Source organism: Tarenaya hassleriana, unplaced genomic scaffold (genome assembly GCF_000463585.1).
Source record: "Tarenaya hassleriana unplaced genomic scaffold, ASM46358v1 Cleome2, whole genome shotgun sequence".
Lineage (NCBI taxonomy): Eukaryota > Viridiplantae > Streptophyta > Magnoliopsida > Brassicales > Cleomaceae > Tarenaya > Tarenaya hassleriana.
In genome coordinates this window covers 8,041,414-8,061,161 of record NW_010965372.1, presented here as the reverse complement: position 1 = coordinate 8,061,161, position 19,748 = coordinate 8,041,414, and the positions used below count along the sequence as shown (strand labels likewise).

The following is a 19,748-nucleotide window of genomic DNA, read 5'->3' as shown; positions in this document are numbered from 1 at the left end:
TGAAGAGGAGAGCGAATTAGCGAAACCTGCATATGAAGAGAGACCTTCACCGGCCAATCTCTTGGGTTCCGCTCTATGAATATCTGTCTCTATCTGTACAACTGCTCTTAGAACTGCATTCAATTCACAGATAGTCCAACAAAATAGGCAACAAACAACTCATCAAACATCATATTCATATCATATTAATGAAGTGTGAAACCCTTTAGTACATGACACACATGCCAAATCTCATAGATCCAACCATATCACATCTTTATTTGTGTGAATCCGCTTATGATATTATTAGTCATATGGGTTCCTAAATTTCTTCAGAAGGTCTGGAACATCGTATCCGAGCATATCGTCTACAGCCTGAATCATCTTCGGCTTCAACCTCTCGAATTTATCGATGTTGTATCCACTCAGCACTTGCCTAAAATGCTCCACATTCGGAAAATCCCCGGCAGGAAGATGAAACTCTCTTTGGACCTGTTGTTTTTCATGTTCCCATGTAAGGTTTAAATAACTTTGCTATTCCAAAAATTGAGAGAAGGTCTTCCACATTTTTTAAAGCCCAAAAGTATCTTTACCTTTCCGAATTCTTCTTGGAGATTGTCCATAAGCCTTTGTTGAGCTTTGGATTTGCCCATCATCACTGGCATTTCTTTCTTGAGATGATTCATTATGTAAGCATGAATCTTTGCAGCTCGAGCTCGCTTCACAAATTCGTTTATCTGCCCATTTTGATGCCCAGACTATATATCATTATCACATTCTAATGCTACTATGACTACATTAGTGTCTAAAGATACAGATCTTTCAGAGCACATGTGTGATATGGAAGCACTGAAAGGCATTGAAAGCTGTACCTTTCGATCACAGGCCTTCTTGGGAATGTTCATTAGATCTGCTAGAAGATCATTTTGTTCTTTCACAAAGAGTCCTTTCCCTAACGGACCAACAGCAGATTCATTGATGGGTTTGTCGTTGAACGAGCTGCAAAAGGAATATTACGACGTAAAAAAGAAAACAAAATGGCAAATCTTTTTGGAAGTAGTGTGGTATCAAAGTCATACCCGATATAGACACGAACAACCTCTGGGGTATTCAGCACTTTCCCGAGAGACCACATCAATGCTCCGTACACTCTCATTAGCTGAAACATGGAACCAAGGTTTATAATTTGGTTTTAAAATGGGTAAAACAAAGCATAAGAGTGAACCAATCAACCAAAATATTACCTGCTGAGTATCGACTTGGTCGGCTTTGTTTAAAACAACGCGTATCTTGTCGTCATTTCCACGTAAAGAAGCAATCACACGCTTGAACTCGTCACTGATATCAAGCTTATGTGGATCAAAGAGAAGAAGAATCATATCACATTTAGCTGCAAACCATGAGATCACACCCGTGAAGTCATAACTCCTTTGTGTCCGTTGCTTCTCTCCAGAAAGAACTCCAGGAGTGTCTACCAAAGTAATTTGGTCCAAAAGCTGCAAGCAGAATGGCAAAAACTGATATTTAATGGCTGAACAAATGAATCAAATGAGTATTGGAAGAAAAGACAGAATTTCTTACCGTGTGTGGCATCTGAGAACACTCAAATTTAGATAGAAAAGCACCTCCGAAACTCGTTAGCCCATTGAATGGCATGTCAGCCTGAACTGCCATTGTGTTTCCAGGTATGGTCCTCTCATCTGGCCCAGTCTATATCAAAGTGGAAGCATCAGATTAATTTGATGAAACATATAACGAGGAGACGACATAAGTAACTGACGTTCAATGACATCTTCAAGACAATTTAGTAGAAACATGAAAACATCTTGACATACCATAACAACCACAAACCTATCCGTTGTTGGCTCTGGTCCAATGTGAGCACCTGTAAATAAGAGAACAGTGATTAAGTCAAATGCATCATGGAGGAAGCCTATTACCGCAGAGAGTTCCACAAATCATCCAAGTTACCTGGATAATCACACCCGAGCAAGTGTTTGATAAATGTTGTTTTTCCAGTGGAATATTGTCCCAAAAGCATTACCATGGGTTTGGCATCAAAATCACTATTCGTCTGATAGGCAATCGATGAGAATATGTCAAAGGGACACCCGAATTTTATATCTCGAAATGATGTCGACATAAGTACACAAACCAACTTCGAGAAACAGAGGAAAGGAAATGAAAAAACTTAACTGCAAACATAACCTCACTCACCAGTAATGGAGATGCAAAATCATTGAAATGATATGTCATTTCAAGTGGCTTTAGCTTTTCATTGTATAACCTTTTCAAGCCATCAACAATAGTAACCACATTTTCCGGTGCCTGGATAACAAAATCAGGAGAAAACTTAGAGAAAAACAGAAAACAGAAAACTGATTTTTTAGGTGTCTAGGAACCAAGTTTTATAACCTTTGTGATAGGTTTTGATTTGAACCAAGGAGCTTTCGGCACGACTTGTGGCTGGGTAGCTCCTGCAACTTTAGGCAAGAAATCAACCTTTCTTGGAGACAACAGAAAGAGTGAATGACAACAATAGAGAAAAACCAATGCTGGCTAACCATTTTCTTCGGCATTAGTGCATGCCTTTGATGCTTTCTGCTTCTGGAAGCAAAATACAATAATTAAATAGTTAGGGAGTTGCAAATCAGGTAATTTTTCCTAACAAAATGGGATAAGGAGGAGCTTTTCATATACCAAGTTTTCCAACCCTTCCAACACAGGGGGTTCTATACTCTTGATGTCAACTGCAACAAAAAAGGACGTACATTACCGATTTATTAATCAAAATCTAAGTTCAAAGTTCAAACAACAGAATCATAGTCTACGCCCATCAACATCAAGCTCTTATTTCAGATTATTTCGATTTCACCTTAAAAAAACACAAATTAACGTCCCATGTACAAGACATCACAGTCTAAACAGGTTTTCGAACACTAGATTTAGATAACTTCCAAGTTACAACATTAAAATCTCAAGTTTACAAAAGAAAATAAACGAAGAAGGGGATAACCCAGTGTAGTAATCTTGGTTCATTACTTCACATACCCGAACCTTTCAGGAGATCTGAAGTAATTTCATGTCCATCTTGTGCCAACGAGACGAGCTGAGCAAAAATATAGCCACCTAAGCCATATTTCCACAAAAAAAAAATATCTCATGAACTCATATGTATATGTCAGTTACACTATAATACCTTCATCGCGGTGATGAACTCTGCCAAACCAAGAAACCCCTGTCGCTTAGAATCCGCAACTGCCCAAACCTTCAAACAAAAAATACCAGATCAATTTAACCTAAATTTAAAGCAGCGGTTTCCGAAATTTCCATCACAAACTCACTTCAAACAAATACTTCCGTCAAACCAAATGTAAGCAACGATCAGCACGAGAGAAAAACGCATTTCATTGCTTTAATTTCTCAAGCGACGAGCCCGGGATGGGAACATTCATCATGAAATCAGCATGCGATTTTCATCGGAATATAGCACTACTATTGAAAAAAAAAACTAAGTCAAATATTGTTGAAAAACAAATGTGGCGATGAAATGAAGAACCTGTTTAAGTTCCTGACGAGAGAGCTTTGACATCGCGAAGAATATCGTAGCATCATTCCCAGAAATGCGATCATCGCCGTCTAGATTCCGGAAATGAAAAATCAGAACGGATAACTCTGCACACATATTAGAAACTGGGGACGGCAAAATCGAGGAGTGGACAAACTGACCCGAATCGGCGATGTTGAACCATTCCTTGTAGATCTTCTGGTGCTCCTTCGTACAAGAACCGATCGGGATCGATGGCGAAGTCTCCATTTCCACTCACACTGTGTGTGTGTGTGTGTGTGTGTGTGTGTGTGTGTGTGTGTGTGAGAGAGAGAGAGAGAGAGAGAGAGAGAGAGAGAGAGAGAGAGATCAGTTTCTAAAATTTGAAACGGAGAGATGGAGAGAAGAATATACCAAAATTGAGCATTTAAATGGTTTGGCGCTTGAGGGGAACGGGAAAAAAAACCCTATCCAACGTCGTCGTTTGATAGGGTTATCCCGAAGAAACGGCACGCGGTTTACCTGCTCACCTGGAAAACGACGAGATGTTGGAATTAATCGTTCATCCACGAGATTATCAAGCTGTTACCGTTTAATGAGATTAGAATCTTTCAGAGGATTATCCCTGAATGACTCGCGATGGACGGATAAGATCCGTCGAAGTATAAAACTCGTACCGTATCTGATTATTTCCATTAGATTCGGCATCAGATTTGAAAATTTGAATAAAGCGCCCATTTTGGGCATGCTTTCCAGTGAGGCAACCGTCGTTTGAAAAGGCTAATGGGCCTTCCATTGGCCCACTTGATTTGACAACGATTTGAACACCTTTTTTCTCAAATTACAATAAACACAATTAACAAACTTGTCTTTTACATTTTCTGAATATTATTCCAACACCAAAAATATAAATAAAAAAAAGATTTAACACAACAATTAAATTTGTGGACCGTCCTCTCTCTTTATACTTGGAAAGCAAGTGATATAAATTTTTGTTACGCCTACTTACCATTTTAAAAACTACATTCCGAAATTTAGTTAAACGTTGGTAATTACGGATCGTCGATAAGATCATTTAAATTTCACAATGTTGTAAATTATGGGCCAGTGTTCATTTAAATCTTACCATGTTATATAACATTATGGGCTGGTTCGAGTCTGAAACCCAATGGGCCAAATTTTAACTAATATATAGTGGTGTAGAAATCGGGTCGGAGTCTTGTCAATTTTTAGTTAACTGAGTCGGGTCGGGTCATTTTTCTGATCCGGATCCAATTGGGCAAGAATTACTGAAGCCGTTGGTTTCTGCTGGGTGGAATCAATGTTCAATGGGCATATGGTATCAGAAAATCCGCCACTCTTAAACTCGCAAGCTGCCAAATTGACAAATTTCTCTCTTTTTCCCTAAAATCTTCTTCTCTTTCTTCTGATATTTTTCTCTCTGAGGAATTTTCTCCAGCCTCCGATCTTTCTCTCTCTCTCTCTCTGAATTCTCGGCCGCTGTCGGAGCTTGGGTTCCCGGCGGATATGGCGGCGGCGGCAGCGGTCTCGGGTATCTCATACTCGGCGACGGCGATTTCACGGCCTTTGATTACCCTACGAGGCTCTAAATCCGCCGTTTTATTCAGCCCCTCACGTCGTTTGCTTCATCATCGCCCTCTACTTTCTCGCCGAGTGCGTTCCAGGTAAGCTAATCGCCCGATTCCTCCCTGGAAAGAATACAGAAAACGTTAATTGATGTGATCGGACTTGTTTCTGCTAAGTTCCTGTATTGGAGTAACTCTTCGTAAAATCATGCCTACTTTTTCTCTTCGAGGTTCATGTTTATGTTGAAAATGGAATCTCTTTCTTCCCATAGCTATAATAGTTTTAGCTCGTCTCGTCAATGGATATAGCAAAAACGTGCTTGATTTTCCGGGTTTTAAGAGCTACGAGCATTTGATATGATATTCTCAATGAAACCTTTTAAATATCAGAAACATTGGTCTTGTTCGAGCAACGATTTTGCAAGATGATGAGGAAAAAGTGGCGGTGGAGGAATCGTTCAGAAGTGATACTTTTCCTGGCGAGAAAAGTAAAGAAGACAGTGGAGGGTTGAATTCGAGTTCCTCATCGAACGCTCTAGAGGCATGGATCATCAAGCTTGAGCAGACGGTGAATGTCTTCCTTACAGTAAGGTTCTATGGCCCTTTCACCTCTTTTCTTGGAAACAAATCTCATGCCCAACAGGAAACTTTTAGATTAGCCGATTGTTCTGTATAAACCAAAAGTTGTTCAAGTGTCTCTTTGTGATCTTGCTTTGTTCTTTCACAGGACTCGGTGATAAGGGTACTTGATTCGTTGTACTATGATCGAGATTATGCCAGATTCTTTGTCCTGGAGACCATCGCCAGAGTACCTTATTTTGGTAATTTCATCTTTTCGTGTTTGTCTTTGTATACTTCCATGATTCATTAACCATTAAGATGTATAATATTGGCCTATATGCTGTACTTTCGAATCATTATGATCTCACATGCACAGCCCTCGGGACATAATATTTCCTCCTGCCTATTTGCTTGGGAGTGCCAGTTAACTGCAACTAGACTACAAGGCTACAACCCGTCTAGTTTTTTCTGTGAATTATTGCCTTTGTAAAAGAAATAACTTATTCAGATGTAGTAATTAAGAAATGCTATCAGTCATCATGATGCATGATGTGAGCTAAGATCATATTCCCATCAGTTTTATTCTTGATGAACTCACTCTGTGCCCGTCGCAGCCTTTATGTCTGTTCTACACATGTATGAGAGCTTTGGTTGGTGGAGAAGGGCAGATTACTTGAAAATACATTTTGCCGAGAGCTGGAACGAGATGCACCACTTGCTCATAATGGAAGTAAGAACCATGTCTTTCCTGCTGCCAAAGCTCGTACTTTAACAACGTTATGTGGCACAGATGATTAAAGAGCATAATGCTTTTGGTTGGTGGCAGGAATTGGGTGGAAATTCATGGTGGTTTGACCGCTTTCTCGCCCAGCACATAGCAGTCTTTTATTACATCATGACAGTCTTGATGTATATCATAAGCCCAAGAATGGCATGTAAGTTTCGCTTATCAACTTGGGATTTTGATGAGTGACTTCCTTTCTCTGTATACAATCGCCGGTAGTAATTTCCGCTCTTCAATGTACTGCTTCACTCCTAAATAGTTATTTGCTCTTAGCTGTCCGCTTGAATAAATTGACGAATTAAAAGAAAATAGACTTCTGATCTATATATGCCTTTATTTCCCCTAAAATTCAGCTTTCAGCCAACAGTATATTTGTGGTGCAGATCACCTTTCAGAATGTGTGGAGAACCATGCATACGAGACTTATGACAAATTTCTCAAGGCCCATGGAGGTTGGTTAAGATTTTCTCTACCGGTCGTTTGAAAAGTTTCCATTTGTTTGCCCTATTAATTTAGTTGCTTGTAGCATTTAGAGTGATGAAAAGAACCCATTCAAGTCTTCAAAGAAATTATTTAGATGGGTCATTCATATGAGTTCTATTATAAACTTGTTTCGTTTATCGATTTTTTATATATTTTGCTTTTGCCGTAGAGGAGTTGAAGAACTTGCCAGCACCTGAGATCGCTGTAAAGTACTACACAGGAGGCGATTTGTACCTGTTTGGTAAGTTTGGCTGAGCTATTTGGATGAATAGAGATACTTTTTCGGGTTCTGTCTCTTTATGTGTAGAAGAACTCTTTCTATGCAGATGAGTTCCAGACTTCCAAAGCTCCCAATACTCGAAGGCCAAAAATAGGTATCCACTAACTTTCTATTTCTCGATATTTCTTTCGATCTCTTTGAGTAAACTATCAGTTTTGTCTCACAAGTGAAGTGAGTCCGTCTAATCAGAAGTACAGCTAAACTGGGTTCGACCTAAATCTTTTGTCTGGAGCTGCCCCAGTATTTGCAGTTCATCAGATTCTTGGCTCTCTTCCTGTCAAAAACCCTTGATTTTCTCGGATAAAGTCTCCAAAGAACTTTTCCAAACTTACGATCCCGCGATTTCAGATCTAATCTGATGCATTAGAAATCAAAACTATGATGTTTATCTGCTGGTCTTGTTTGTAGCACTCAACCAAACATGCTATAATCTTGCAGCAACCGAAGCGATAACATATCATCGATCTATGCTTGTTTTAAGCTAATTCAGGAAGTTTATAACGTTCTTTTTTTGGCAGAGAACTTGTACGACGTGTTCTTGAACGTAAGAGACGATGAAGCGGAGCACTGCAAGACGATGAGGGCTTGTCAGAACCAAGGCAACCTTAGATCTCCTCATTCCATATCCGGCTACTGCTCAGAGGACGAGGAGACTGGCTGCGAGGTCGTGGCCCCTCAGGCTCATTGTGAAGGTATTGTAGATTGCCTCAAGAAATCTATCACAAGTTCCCCCAATAAACAAAACTTAGATTAGTTCACAATACTAATCATTATAGTAATTTAAAAAGTGAGAAGAAAAAAACAAAGGGATTTTACAGATTTTTATTTCCACTTTGTGAAGAAGAATGTTGTATACGTACAGATGCAAATAACGATAAGTTCATATAGATCATAGATGGGGGTTGAGGACTGACTTGGTCTTGGAAGTACGCACATTGGTAACTGGTTCGCCGACATTGCCTTTTTTTTTGGCTTTTACATCTTCAGCCTTTACTTGTCCACCACGTCTCTCTTTAATTACTATTTTACACACCAAAATCTAGCAAGTGTTATTTGCAATTAAATAACATTGCGGAAGCTTCGGAAATTGCCCCTCCATTTAATTATATCTGAAATTTTATATGGGTTTCTGGTCTCCAAAAATTTTTCGTTATAAATATAAAATATATTTTATAATTATGTCGGATATGATTTAGGGATAATTTTGATTTATCATTCTCAATTTAAATTTGAATCATCAGAATATCTAATTCACTTGAATATTCATTAATCGGTTAAGTTCGTTCTGTTACTTTTAAAAGTTTATTTTGATTATTTAGTCTATTTTGTGCTTTTCAAATAATTAAGGAAAAATAGCCAAAAAAAATTAAGTATTTTTAGATGTCGATAAAAAAACATTTTACTTTTTTTATTATCAAAAAATTATATATTTATACTTATTCATGGAAATATACATATCTTTATAAAATCTAACCAAAACGTAAATACCAAGAAAAAAATACGGTAAAAATTTTATGTGTAATTATTTTAATAAATAAATAATAATTAGGTTGAATAAAATAACCGAATCCGCAATAGTTGAATCGAATCCGGTCGATATATACTCAAACCAAATCGAACGATTAAAATAATATATTAGATTGGATTGAATATTTTAAATCTAAAATAAATGAACCCGATCGATATATATCCGAACCGGTTAAAATAATATACCAGAATGGATATGAATATTTCAAATCAGAAATAACCGAACTAAAAATAACCGAATCTAACCGATATTTATATCCAATAGTATATTATTTTAATATATTCAATTCGATTTGGGTATATATCGGTTATTTTGTCTACAAAATAATTATTATTTATTTATTAAAATAATATCACATTCAATTTTTTATCCTATTTTTTTGCATTTGCCTTTAGAAACTTGTTTGTTTGATTTTATAAAATACGATATATGTTTCTGTGAATAATTATAAATATAGAATTTTTTATAATAAAAAATAGAAAGATTTTTGTCGATATCTTTACAGGTTTTTTTGCTATTCTCCCAATAATTAAAGATGATTATTAATTGGATATTATTATTCCTCGGAGAGAGAAGGAAGATATAATTGATCGTATTCAGATTCACTCATTTTTCATTTTCCTTTCCTCCTCGAACTTTCTCGCGCCCTTTTGCTATCCATTTATCGGTCAATAACCATGAAGGTGGAGAGCTACGATTTCCCCGGAGGTGCGGCGGTGATCACGTGCGGCGCAGTCCATTGTAGAGAAGCACCGCCATGGAAGCACCAGAAGCGAAGGACAAAGGAAAGAACAAGGAAATAGAATAGAGACAGAGAGGAAGAAGAGGAAGAAAAGAAACAGACCCTGCTGTTGGGGTCAGTAGGTAGAGGCATCGCCATTAAAGAAAGGGACATGTAGAGAGAGATTCCAAGCTTCGTCGAGTTAGAGAGAGAAACATTTTAGTATTTATTTATTCCAGATTTCTCAAATATTTTATTTTTAGGTCTATTTTAAATTCCTTGGTATACTGATTACTCGAAATATTCAATTTTTTCGTGCATTGTTTGCAAAAAAAATATTTATATCACCGTATGATCAGTGAAGACAAGAGAATAATAGAAATATATTTAGATTATATAAATCAGAATGAATTTTCTTGTATATATTTTATATAATGTTATGAATCGTGATCTAAACATATTATGCCTTTTCTTCAATAAAATTTCGTACGGCCGCCGCCGTATCCCCCGGCGCCGGTGGAGAGCGAGAAGGAAAGAGGAGGAGAGCTGTTCGTGCCTCCTCTGAATTTCGCGATGGTGGATAACGGGATTTTTCGTTCAGGTTTCCTGGAACCCGTCAATTTCAGCTTCTTGCAATCCCTTCGACTCCGATCCATCATGTAAATTCACGATTGTCTCGATTTAAATGTTGAATCAATTTCAGTTTCTGTGCGTTGTTGTCTTTGATCGGTTCCTTTCCCTGTATTCATATTGAGATTTTAGGGCCTTAGTTATAATTAATAATAGTTGTATGTGGTGTTTGAAGACCAGATACAAGAATCGGTTGACAGAATTTAGAATACTTGATCGAATCTTCAGATATTAGGTTAATGAAATCTTATTTCGAAGTTGTTCCGAAGAGTAGTATGATAAATGCAAGGCAGGAGCATGGGATATCGCTGTTGTTCTTTATTCACTATGTTAATCATTGCTTTAATTGATGGAAAACAATAAATTAAGACCCTAAATGCAGTTTGGTTAATCCCTGATCTATGTTGTGTTTATTCACTAATCGTCTTTCTGATTTCGGTCTGGTTAATCCCTGATCTATGTTTTGTAGATATTTGTGCCCAGAGCCATATCCAGAGGTGAATAACGAATTTGCAAAGGCTAATGGGATTGAAATGCTTCAGTTTGGGATTGAAAGATGCAAGGTAAAGATATTATAGTATTTCATTTTGCCCCTCTTTTCTAATTTTTTTTTTTTTTTGCTTGATTGAATACCCGCAAATCCGGTGTGAATGTTTCTTGTTGTGTTTGAGGCTTCCACAATTTCCCTGGTCTTACAGACTTTGAGAAGTCTAGTGTTGTATTCAGAGCTCTCGTCTTTCTCGTTGGACCGATACTTCTTCTTGCGTGTTTGCTCTCTAACTATGAATCCCTAAGCTAGTTCTGAAGTTACAAAATAAACGCGTAGGAAAAACTCTCTCCCAGCTACTGATGTTGCTTTCTAAGTTGTGGCCTCTGTTATAGAACCGTGAAAAGTTTATATTTCTCTTGTTTAGCATTTGGTGAAACTAGAGCCTGTGCACTTTCTAATGTAAATCTCTTACTCCTACGAAAAAACATATGATTTATTTTGCCATGCCTGACTTATTTTGTTCCCAGGAGCCGTTTGTTAATATACCAGATGAGGTGATCCGTGAAGCGCTGACAGTTCTTCTAGGTGCGCCCACCTCTCTAAACATCTTCTTCTGGGCTAAACATTAGACCCTTTTCTACCACAATCACCGTTCATTCAATCGATCAATCCACTTTCTTGTTCTGTATTCATTTTCTAGATACGAGGAACCACCCTGTTTTGATTCATTGCAAGAGCGGGAAGGTAAAAAAAAAAAGCATGAATTTTTTGCTTCTATCCGATCGAAACAAGGTCTGTTTCATGATTAGGTAGCTTTGACGAGAATTTTTTTCGTCCGATGCAGCATCGGACAGGATGTGTTGTGGGATGTTTGAGGAAGATTCAGAGATGGTGTCTGTCTTCCATTTTCGACGAGTACCAGAGATTCGCCGCCTCGAAAGCCAGGATATCTGACCAGAGGTTCATGGAACTCTTTGATATCTCGAGTCTAAGGCATTCACCCATGACATTTTCATGTTCCAAGAGGTAACCCCTACAAGGAGAACATCCTTTTACTACTACTCATCTAGCAACTTCAACACAATATCTTCTATCTGGTTATTACCTAAACTCAAACTAGTTCTTCTGAATCTGAACTATGATTTTGTTCTGGACTTTCTGGCCCGATTACAACGTTGGCTATCCCTATCCCTTATCACCCCGGCTGTCCCATGGTATTATCTTACGAGAATGCCATTAGTAACACTCTACTTGAGTCGGAGTCTTTCCCTTGTACACCAGCGATCCGCAAACCCTCCTTCTAGCCCAGCAACTTCCGAAGTCTGCTTTCATATGATTGCATGTAAAAAAAAAACATTTGCGTCTGATTAATGGTTTTTAAGCCCATATGTATAATTTTCAATCTTTGGGCCCAAGCCCAATAATGACTCATAACCCAAACGCCCAATGCCAAACGCCGCGACAACCTGAAACGCTGCTTAGAAATTTTAGGAGATCTCGACGATGATTACAAACGGCAAATGGCCAACAATCACTACCGTGTCGAAGCTTCTAGTTGAAGAGCATGCCATTCCCGTTTGAGAAAGATACAAACGTTTCCACTACAAAATAATTCTTTTTATTTTCTCCCTATTTTTATTATCCAAGTTTGGAATTTACATAAACTTTCTAATTTAACTCAATGTACTATGTACTGTTATTTTTATATATTTTCAGAAATAACTTTCACATTTATTAATACTTGAATTTTAAATTACCTGAGATAAATCGTAAAAAAAACATACCATTTTGCCTGTCACCTTATTACTTCAATATCCTTTTTAAAAAGTAACATATTTTTCTCCTGAATATATGATTTCATGCAATCAGCATTTTCAGGCCAAAAGCTAAAAACAACACTCGCCTCACGAGGCAACTATATGGTCATTCCCTCACGTCTCATCTTGTCCATCCACGTGTCAAAATCGTGGATCACCATCTTTGGTATGTGAAGGAAACCGTTACTGCCCCTAAGATTTTGACGGATCACTCGATAATTCTGAGGGTATATATGTCCATGACCATTCGCATCGCAACGGCTATAAATAAAGAACATTTTTTTTCCCTGAAGAGCTTCGAATTCTGGTCGACTGACTGATTTGCTCTGCAGTGAAGAGAGGAGAAAGAAGAAGACAATGGCGTCAGTATCTTTGTTCAACAAATTTCCCTGCAAAACCCAAACTCCGACCTCATGTAACACTAAATCCCAACTGAAACATGCGATTCTGGTGCCGATGAGTTCGATTAATCGGAGGCCGACGGGTTTCGCCGGAGGAATCTCCGTTTCTCGGCCTGTTTTCAGGGTCAGAGCCTCAGAGGTGAAAGATGAGCGTGACGATGAGCCGGCGGAGGAAGGATCATCTGTATCGGTTGCGGAGAGCGCGGCGGCAAAGACCGTCGAGGTCGTGGATGAGATCGAGCAGCTGAAAAGAGCGTTGGTAGATTCATTGAACGGAACCGATCGAGGTTTGAGCGCGTCGAGCGATAAGAGGGCGGAAATAGGGGACCTGATCACGCAGCTCGAGGCGAAGAACCCTACACCTGCTCCGACCGATGCTCTGTTTCTGCTCAACGGCAAATGGATTCTCGCGTAAGTATTCCGATTCCCTTCGGGCTTAAACTTAGAAAATGGACATTATCTGTGATAAGATCTGATCTAACCATTCAAGGGTCTTGATTTTATGTATTGCTACTGATGGTCGTATGCTGCAAGGAAATCCTCTGCTTGTATTATTCATAGAGTTGCTAACGAATCATGATGATAGTTCAAGATGCATGAACTTACAGCTTACATGTAACCATCACTATGATTGGGATGCATCATATGTTATATATCTACACTGTAGTGACAGAGGATTGATTATCACGTTATTAGAAAATTGAAGAAACTTTTTATGTTTTAGCCGATAAAATGGGATTATGTTCATCTTTTTTACATGAACAATGGATCTAATGGTAGTCTCGTTGTCTTAACTTACGGAATTTCGCAGCTACACATCGTTCTCGGCTCTGTTCCCGTTGCTGTCACGAGGATACGTGCCTGTCGTAAAATTGGACGAAATCTCTCAGATGATTGATTCCGATAATTTCACCGTCCAGAACTCCATACGCTTTGCCAGCCCTCTTGCTACAGCTTCCATTAGCACCAATTCCAAATTCGAAGTCCGAAGCCCCAGACGTGTACAGGTACTTCCATTCTTGATCCTCGGAACTTCGCTCTTTCAACGATTTTGGGTCCAGTGGAAATTGGCTGGATCCTCATATTGTGCGAAAACATATCGGATTTGTGTTTTCAGATCAAGTTTGAGGAGGGCATTATCGGTACTCCCCAGCTTACAGACTCCATTCAAATCCCTGAAGAGGTTAAGGTCTTGGGGCAGAAGATCAATCTAACCCCCATTAAAGGCCTACTCACCTCACTCCAAGGCACAGCCTCTTCCATGGCGAAAACCATTTCAAGCCAGCCGCCATTGAAGTTCTCTCTACCAGGAAGCAACGCTCAGTCATGGCTGCTCACAACGTACCTCGACAAAGATCTTCGGATTTCAAGGGGTGACGGTGGAAGCGTCTTCGTTCTCTTCAAAGAAGGCAACTCTCTCTTGAAACCTTCGAACTAATATCACAACCAGCGACCCTCTCGGGAAAATGGATAGTAGCCATGGCCAAATAGAATTAATCGTGTTATGTATTCTCAAGTGTTCTATATCTAATGGTTCCTCTAGTTTAACTTGCAAGTACTCGTTTTGCTATGGTATATATGTAACGCCCGAATATATACGAAACATTTTCGGAATTAGGTACACCAATATGGACTAAATGTGAGAATCATGGGTATGAAGAACAAGATTTAGAGCTTTTCGACGAATATTGTTAAGTTTTAGTTCCTCGGGAACTCTCATTCGGTTCCAAGAATTGAAATGGTTTATCCAAGATTCCGAGTTCGAGTCTCCACCATATATACTTCACTCGTTCTATACATAACCAACCTGAGTCACAACATTTTGATTGCAGATTCTAAAATAAACCGGTTCAATTTAGATACGACCCAGATGTCAGATACTGAACCAGTCGGTTATCTTACACAAAGACTGAAACTTTCAGCATATTTCTGTCGCGTAAGAATCTCTTGTTCTGTCTTGTAAGATAGAATGCTGTCACGGACACAAGAACAGATCAGAACAAACCTCGTAGAAGATCTCGAGGATTACAGGGCGATGATCGAGAGGATTCATCGATAGATAATACTCCAAGAGGCTTCTGAGCTCATCAGCATCACTGATACGGTTTGATATGATCATCTCCACCATGGAATCTCTGAAATCCTCTCGTGGGTCATACGAGTATTTCTCCATTGCCATCATCACGATGAACTTGGTGTTCCTTCCTCCTCCACTTCTTGTTCTCGTTCTCGTTCTCCTCCTCCTTTGCGTAATCTTCTCCTGGTGCGTCGCTTCTTGTCTCTCCCTTATCATCTGGTCGAGCTTCTCTTGGACCATGTAGTGAGTTAGACTCGAAAGCGACCCGCCGCCGCCGTGTTGGTCGGAGAATCTTTCCGAGGAAGAAGACGACGAGACGCTGAATCTCGTGTTGCTGCTGCAACACAGTGCTCTGCAGATTCTTGATTCTCTTCTTTGAAGAATATTGCTTTGATTCTTGCTGTTGGCGTTGGTGTTGGTGTTTTGGATGTGATCTTCTTGGGCTCTTCTCATTTTGTATGATAAATACATGGTGAGAGAGGGGTTAGGAGGAACGAAGATTTTATTCAATTTATGCACAAATGGTAAGGTGGGTCCATGTTCAAACATGATTATGTCCCGATTCTTGATTCAAAATATTAAAAGCTTATTCGAATCTTAGTCAATACATGACTTCAATGCTATTCACACTACCACCAAAGAGTTTCTATATATATATATATATATGTGTGTGTGTGTGAAGTAAATGACTTGACACGTATGATATAATGTATGCTAAATTGCAATCAATAACCAAAATTCCTCACAAATTATTAGAATATTGATATTGATACAATCTTTGATGATATCAAATCAAAAGCCGGGCGAATAATAGAGAAGATTAGGTGGTTATGACTGAAAAGGGAAAAAAGAAGAGCTAAATGCATGTATTGAATAACAAGAGGCCTCTCTAGACATTTTATATAATAGGATATGAGCAATTTCTTTTATTTTATTGGATATCATCCAAATTATAATAGAAATAAATGAATTTTAGAATTTCAATGAGATATATGGTCCGACCAATGACCATGATTGTACGTAGATTAGAAATATGATTATGATCGTGTGGTGCTCCCCAAATAGATGTATTTTATACATGAACTAATCTAAAAAAATTAATATAACCCGAATATCATAAAAATGAATAATATTTTTTTTATTCAGACACCATTCAAATTGTTATTAAAAAGGTAAGATCTCATATAACTATCTAAGCTTTTGCAAAATATACGAAATAATTTTTTAAATTTTTAATTTGATAAAATTGATTTTTTATAGGTTAAAATGTTTTAAATTGATATATTAAATGTTAAAATATTTCAAATTATTATTCCACCTCACAAAATCGAAACCGATTTATAATTTCAATTCGTTTTTTTTATGTTGAGAATTACTCTCTAATTAATATATGGAATACACGTTTTCCGTACAGCTGGATAAAATCTCTTTGTAAGATTCTACCAATATAATTAAAGATTCTATCATGTGATAATATCCATGGATTTATATATAATTTTTTTAATAAAAAAATCATGGGTTTTATAAAGAAAAATGTAAATGAGATAGAGAAATATTAACTGGTTAGTGGATGTAAATGTACTGAATAAGTACCTACCAACTTGTTCAGCTGACACACAAAGCACATGATGCTATGATGGTCCATCCTTTCCATGGTTTTAATAATCATATATTATCTTTTCTTATTACATCTATAACTATATATCTATATATTATATAATCCATACATAAAGTATAGTTTTGATTTGCCAATTTTGTTCAGGCTCACCACTCTGACTCCATAAGAACTGTATAGCTGGTTTGGTTATTGCCATATAGTTTTAGAATTCCGGTTATCTAAACCGGCCCAACTCAGCCCAATGGTGTTCTGTCTATGGGCCAAACCAAGCCCAAACAAGTGCAATGGATCCACTAGAGCCATCTCTACCGTCCACGTGTCTCCATCTCATACCGCTTATATACTTGGAACCGCCTTCATATATCGATATTCCCTCGAGAAAACCTCGACTTCGAATCAAGGTCTCGAAAGATTGACGACGATGATGATGCTTAGGCAAGCTGCGAGGAACGCTGTTCTAGGGCTGACGTCACGCGAATCTCGGCCTCTCGGGATCGCGTCTCGATTATACCACAAGAACGTAATCGACCATTACAACAACCCCCGCAACGTGGGCTCCTTCGACAAGAACGATCCCACCGTCGGTACTGGCCTCGTCGGAGCTCCGGCGTGTGGCGATGTGATGAAGCTTCAGATTAAGGTCGATGAAGAGACTGGCGAAATCGTTGACGCCCGCTTCAAGACCTTCGGCTGTGGCTCCGCCATCGCTTCTTCTTCTGTCGGTACGTTATTCTTGGACGAATCTGGTTTCGTGTTCCTGTTCTGTTTTCTGTCGATATTTTTATAGAAAATAGTAGGATTCGGGATGCGATTTGACTAGAGTGTTTCAAGGGTTCGTATTCATTTTGTGATTAATTGTTCCCAAGTGGAAGAATTTGGGGCAAAGATTAGATGGATTGGTTTAGGATTCGTGTCGGAAATCTGGATTGACTAGAGGGCTTTCCAGATTTCTTATGCTATGCTTCATCTCTGTCGTCCTCGGCTGTCTTGCGCGACTTGGTGGTAGATGCAGCAGCTTTGAATTAGATTTCACCGTTTGGGTTTGGCTTCTTCTTAACAGTTGAAGCTTCTTAGCCTGTTTGCTTTGGGTTTGGGTTGGTCATTGCCTATGCCTAATTGCTTTCTTCGTTTGGCCTGCAAGCGATAGTAGTTTGGTGATCACAGTAATGCCAAGACGAGCTCAGAATGCATAAAAGCTAACATGTCCCCACCATCTTAAGATTGAAATTCTTTGATATCATACAACTGGCAAATGTGTGCTGTTTACGAGTAACAAATCCCAGATGTTACTTCTTAGCATCATCATATGAATCGACATCACCTTCGCAATACATTAAAGATGTAGTATTCATTCGGAAGATGTATACATTAAAGATGCACTTACAGAGTCCCAGATATATATATATATAAGTGAGGCAGAATTTGCAGAGAGGGGGAGGGAGAGTTGTTTTAACTTTTATGTTTATGTTTATTGATTTCTTCTGAATCTAGCGTGATATTGTCTCAGTTAACGTCTGTTAATTTTGTTCTCAGCCACTGAATGGGTGAAAGGCAAAGCAATGGAGGAGGTCCTGACCATCAAAAACACGTAAGTTCTGTTTCCATACCTCTTCTTACAGTTAGGTTCAGTACATGCTACAAATGTGAAATTCATATTTTTCGAAGTGTAGACGTCCTATTTTACTATTCAGTTATACGGCAATAACATGAATCATTAGAGGTTGTTACTTGGCTTTTTTTTTGTGATATGTAAATTGGTCTTTGTTCTACTCGCCAAATTGTGTTCCCTTTACCTGGTGGCTCCATTTACTGGATGAGCATTTTTGGACGCCCTTCTCTTATCTTCTATTCATGTGTTATTCAGTACTGTGAACTCGTTACAACGTCTCGTGGATTCAATCTGATTTATATGATGTTGGTCAGTCCATGTGACGTGGACGCGTATTCAACAGTAGCATAACGGGTTATTTATTCGGATCCAAAGAGATATGTCAACATGGATGGATGAGTCATGGGTTACTGCACATGTTCTTGACTTGCATGTCTGAGGATACGAATTGAAGTGGTGGGTTTTATTCCATGCAGGGAAATAGCGAAGCATCTGTCACTTCCACCGGTGAAGCTGCACTGCAGCATGCTCGCTGAGGATGCCATCAAAGCAGCCGTCAATGACTACAAGGCCAAGCGTGGCCTCTCAAACGACGCTGCTTGATTCTCTTCTTCTACTAGTAACGTCCATAAGCAGATGGGTGTGTGTGAGTGAGCGAGCGAGCTCGCTCATGAAATATACTAAGTACCAAAGGACCGGAACGTCTTATGGGTAATATTTCTAAGTTTGTTTACGACTCTGAAATACTTTTGAATAAGCTTTTGTTTGAATGGTAGTACTTGTTGGGTACAATAAGGGAAAATATCTTTTAATATTATGATATCGTATGTATGTGTGTGTATATGTATACACTGGATTTCCCACTGTCAAGCTTCTTGATTCAAATTAGAATATAATCAGGGCTGGACATCATCGCATATGTTGAAGTATTTCACGATTGAATATCGCTATAATTGCTTTTTATAAAAAGATAATGGGAAACAATGTTGGTTGACCTTCACGTGATTATCGCGTTATGTCTTTGCTCTCCATGATGGGGCTTTTGGTTTTGGATTATACCCCATGTCTTTATGTTTATTTGGACATGAAAAATCGAATTAGTTCCCACTATCATTTTTTTTGGACGCTATAGAAAACCCCCGAGTACCCTTCCCAACAGTATGATATGATATGATATGATATGGGGAAAATGTGTAACTCTTTAATTTATTTATTTATTTTATGTAATCATCCTAAATGCACCAAGACAAAAACCATCAACCGCATTCGAGACTAATCATAAGCATTTGGTCCCTCCGTTTTTTTTTTTTTTTTGTTATTTGCATTACTAGTCCCATATACACACACACACACACATTACCACAGTATCAAGCTAATTTTGTAATTTTCTTGAAAGTTGGATCAATATATAAGCAGAAATCATGTTGGAATTGATTAAAATAAATCGAAACCCATATCAGATCAGATGGGTCTCCGTAGGAATGGGATGTCTGAATAAACGAAACTTATATAATAGATTAAAAATAAATAAATGAATAAATATCGGGCAAAAGAGTGGAAGACTTTTTCTCCGGCAGATCGAAGTCAAAATCTATCTACCTGTCAAAAAAATGAGAAATATATATATACATGTCATG

At 38.3% G+C, this 19,748-nt stretch overlaps 6 protein-coding genes across 9 annotated transcripts; 4 read left to right on the top strand and 2 right to left on the bottom strand.

Moving 5' to 3' along the window:
• Nucleotides 1-224: 224 nt before the first annotated feature.
• LOC104812985 (EH domain-containing protein 2) lies at nucleotides 225-4,124 on the bottom strand. Of its 3 annotated transcripts, none has more exons than XM_010540442.2 (17): nucleotides 3,849-3,889; nucleotides 3,709-3,811; nucleotides 3,539-3,618; nucleotides 3,179-3,247; nucleotides 3,031-3,088; nucleotides 2,680-2,729; nucleotides 2,544-2,586; nucleotides 2,395-2,462; nucleotides 2,197-2,307; nucleotides 1,951-2,053; nucleotides 1,815-1,864; nucleotides 1,561-1,689; nucleotides 1,224-1,475; nucleotides 1,059-1,138; nucleotides 852-978; nucleotides 573-716; nucleotides 225-471 (listed from the first exon to the last, which is right to left on the bottom strand). In XM_010540442.2, exons 2-17 carry the CDS (start codon nucleotides 3,794-3,796, stop codon nucleotides 286-288), a joined length of 1,638 nt encoding a protein of 545 aa, XP_010538744.1. In that variant the 5' UTR covers nucleotides 3,797-3,811; nucleotides 3,849-3,889; the 3' UTR covers nucleotides 225-285. The 3 variants fall into 3 exon arrangements, with proteins under 3 accessions (XP_010538744.1, XP_010538745.1, XP_010538746.1); XM_010540443.2 differs by lacking the exon at nucleotides 3,849-3,889 and adding an exon at nucleotides 4,057-4,124 and having other exon boundaries at nucleotides 264-471; nucleotides 3,709-3,807; XM_010540444.2 differs by having other exon boundaries at nucleotides 264-471; nucleotides 2,395-2,456.
• Nucleotides 4,125-4,869: 745 nt separating this feature from the next.
• LOC104812984 (ubiquinol oxidase 4, chloroplastic/chromoplastic) lies at nucleotides 4,870-8,206 on the top strand. Its single transcript, XM_010540441.2, has 9 exons — nucleotides 4,870-5,211; nucleotides 5,503-5,698; nucleotides 5,840-5,933; nucleotides 6,288-6,403; nucleotides 6,500-6,608; nucleotides 6,841-6,909; nucleotides 7,110-7,181; nucleotides 7,267-7,314; nucleotides 7,739-8,206. Exons 1-9 carry the CDS (start codon nucleotides 5,054-5,056, stop codon nucleotides 7,972-7,974), a joined length of 1,098 nt encoding a protein of 365 aa, XP_010538743.1. The 5' UTR covers nucleotides 4,870-5,053; the 3' UTR covers nucleotides 7,975-8,206.
• Nucleotides 8,207-9,964: 1,758 nt separating this feature from the next.
• On the top strand, nucleotides 9,965-11,787 carry LOC104813361 (probable tyrosine-protein phosphatase At1g05000). Its single transcript, XM_010540919.2, has 5 exons — nucleotides 9,965-10,128; nucleotides 10,569-10,662; nucleotides 11,117-11,174; nucleotides 11,290-11,333; nucleotides 11,434-11,787. Exons 1-5 carry the CDS (start codon nucleotides 10,043-10,045, stop codon nucleotides 11,617-11,619), a joined length of 468 nt encoding a protein of 155 aa, XP_010539221.2. The 5' UTR covers nucleotides 9,965-10,042; the 3' UTR covers nucleotides 11,620-11,787.
• Nucleotides 11,788-12,704: 917 nt separating this feature from the next.
• On the top strand, nucleotides 12,705-14,359 carry LOC104812983 (plastid lipid-associated protein 2, chloroplastic). 2 transcript variants are annotated; one of them, XM_019202342.1, is made up of 4 exons: nucleotides 12,705-13,218; nucleotides 13,619-13,814; nucleotides 13,925-14,287; nucleotides 14,324-14,346. In XM_019202342.1, exons 1-3 carry the CDS (start codon nucleotides 12,764-12,766, stop codon nucleotides 14,243-14,245), a joined length of 972 nt encoding a protein of 323 aa, XP_019057887.1. In that variant the 5' UTR covers nucleotides 12,705-12,763; the 3' UTR covers nucleotides 14,246-14,287; nucleotides 14,324-14,346. The 2 variants fall into 2 exon arrangements, with proteins under 2 accessions (XP_019057887.1, XP_010538742.1); XM_010540440.2 differs by having other exon boundaries at nucleotides 13,925-14,359.
• A 240-nt stretch (nucleotides 14,360-14,599) lies between these two features.
• Nucleotides 14,600-15,348, bottom strand: LOC104813360 (probable transcription repressor OFP9). The gene has a single exon (XM_010540918.2). It carries the CDS (start codon nucleotides 15,335-15,337, stop codon nucleotides 14,783-14,785), a length of 555 nt encoding a protein of 184 aa, XP_010539220.1. The 5' UTR covers nucleotides 15,338-15,348; the 3' UTR covers nucleotides 14,600-14,782.
• A 1,537-nt stretch (nucleotides 15,349-16,885) lies between these two features.
• Nucleotides 16,886-19,023, top strand: LOC104812982 (iron-sulfur cluster assembly protein 1). The gene is made up of 3 exons (XM_010540439.1): nucleotides 16,886-17,224; nucleotides 18,036-18,090; nucleotides 18,588-19,023. Exons 1-3 carry the CDS (start codon nucleotides 16,924-16,926, stop codon nucleotides 18,712-18,714), a joined length of 483 nt encoding a protein of 160 aa, XP_010538741.1. The 5' UTR covers nucleotides 16,886-16,923; the 3' UTR covers nucleotides 18,715-19,023.
• Nucleotides 19,024-19,748: the final 725 nt, after the last annotated feature.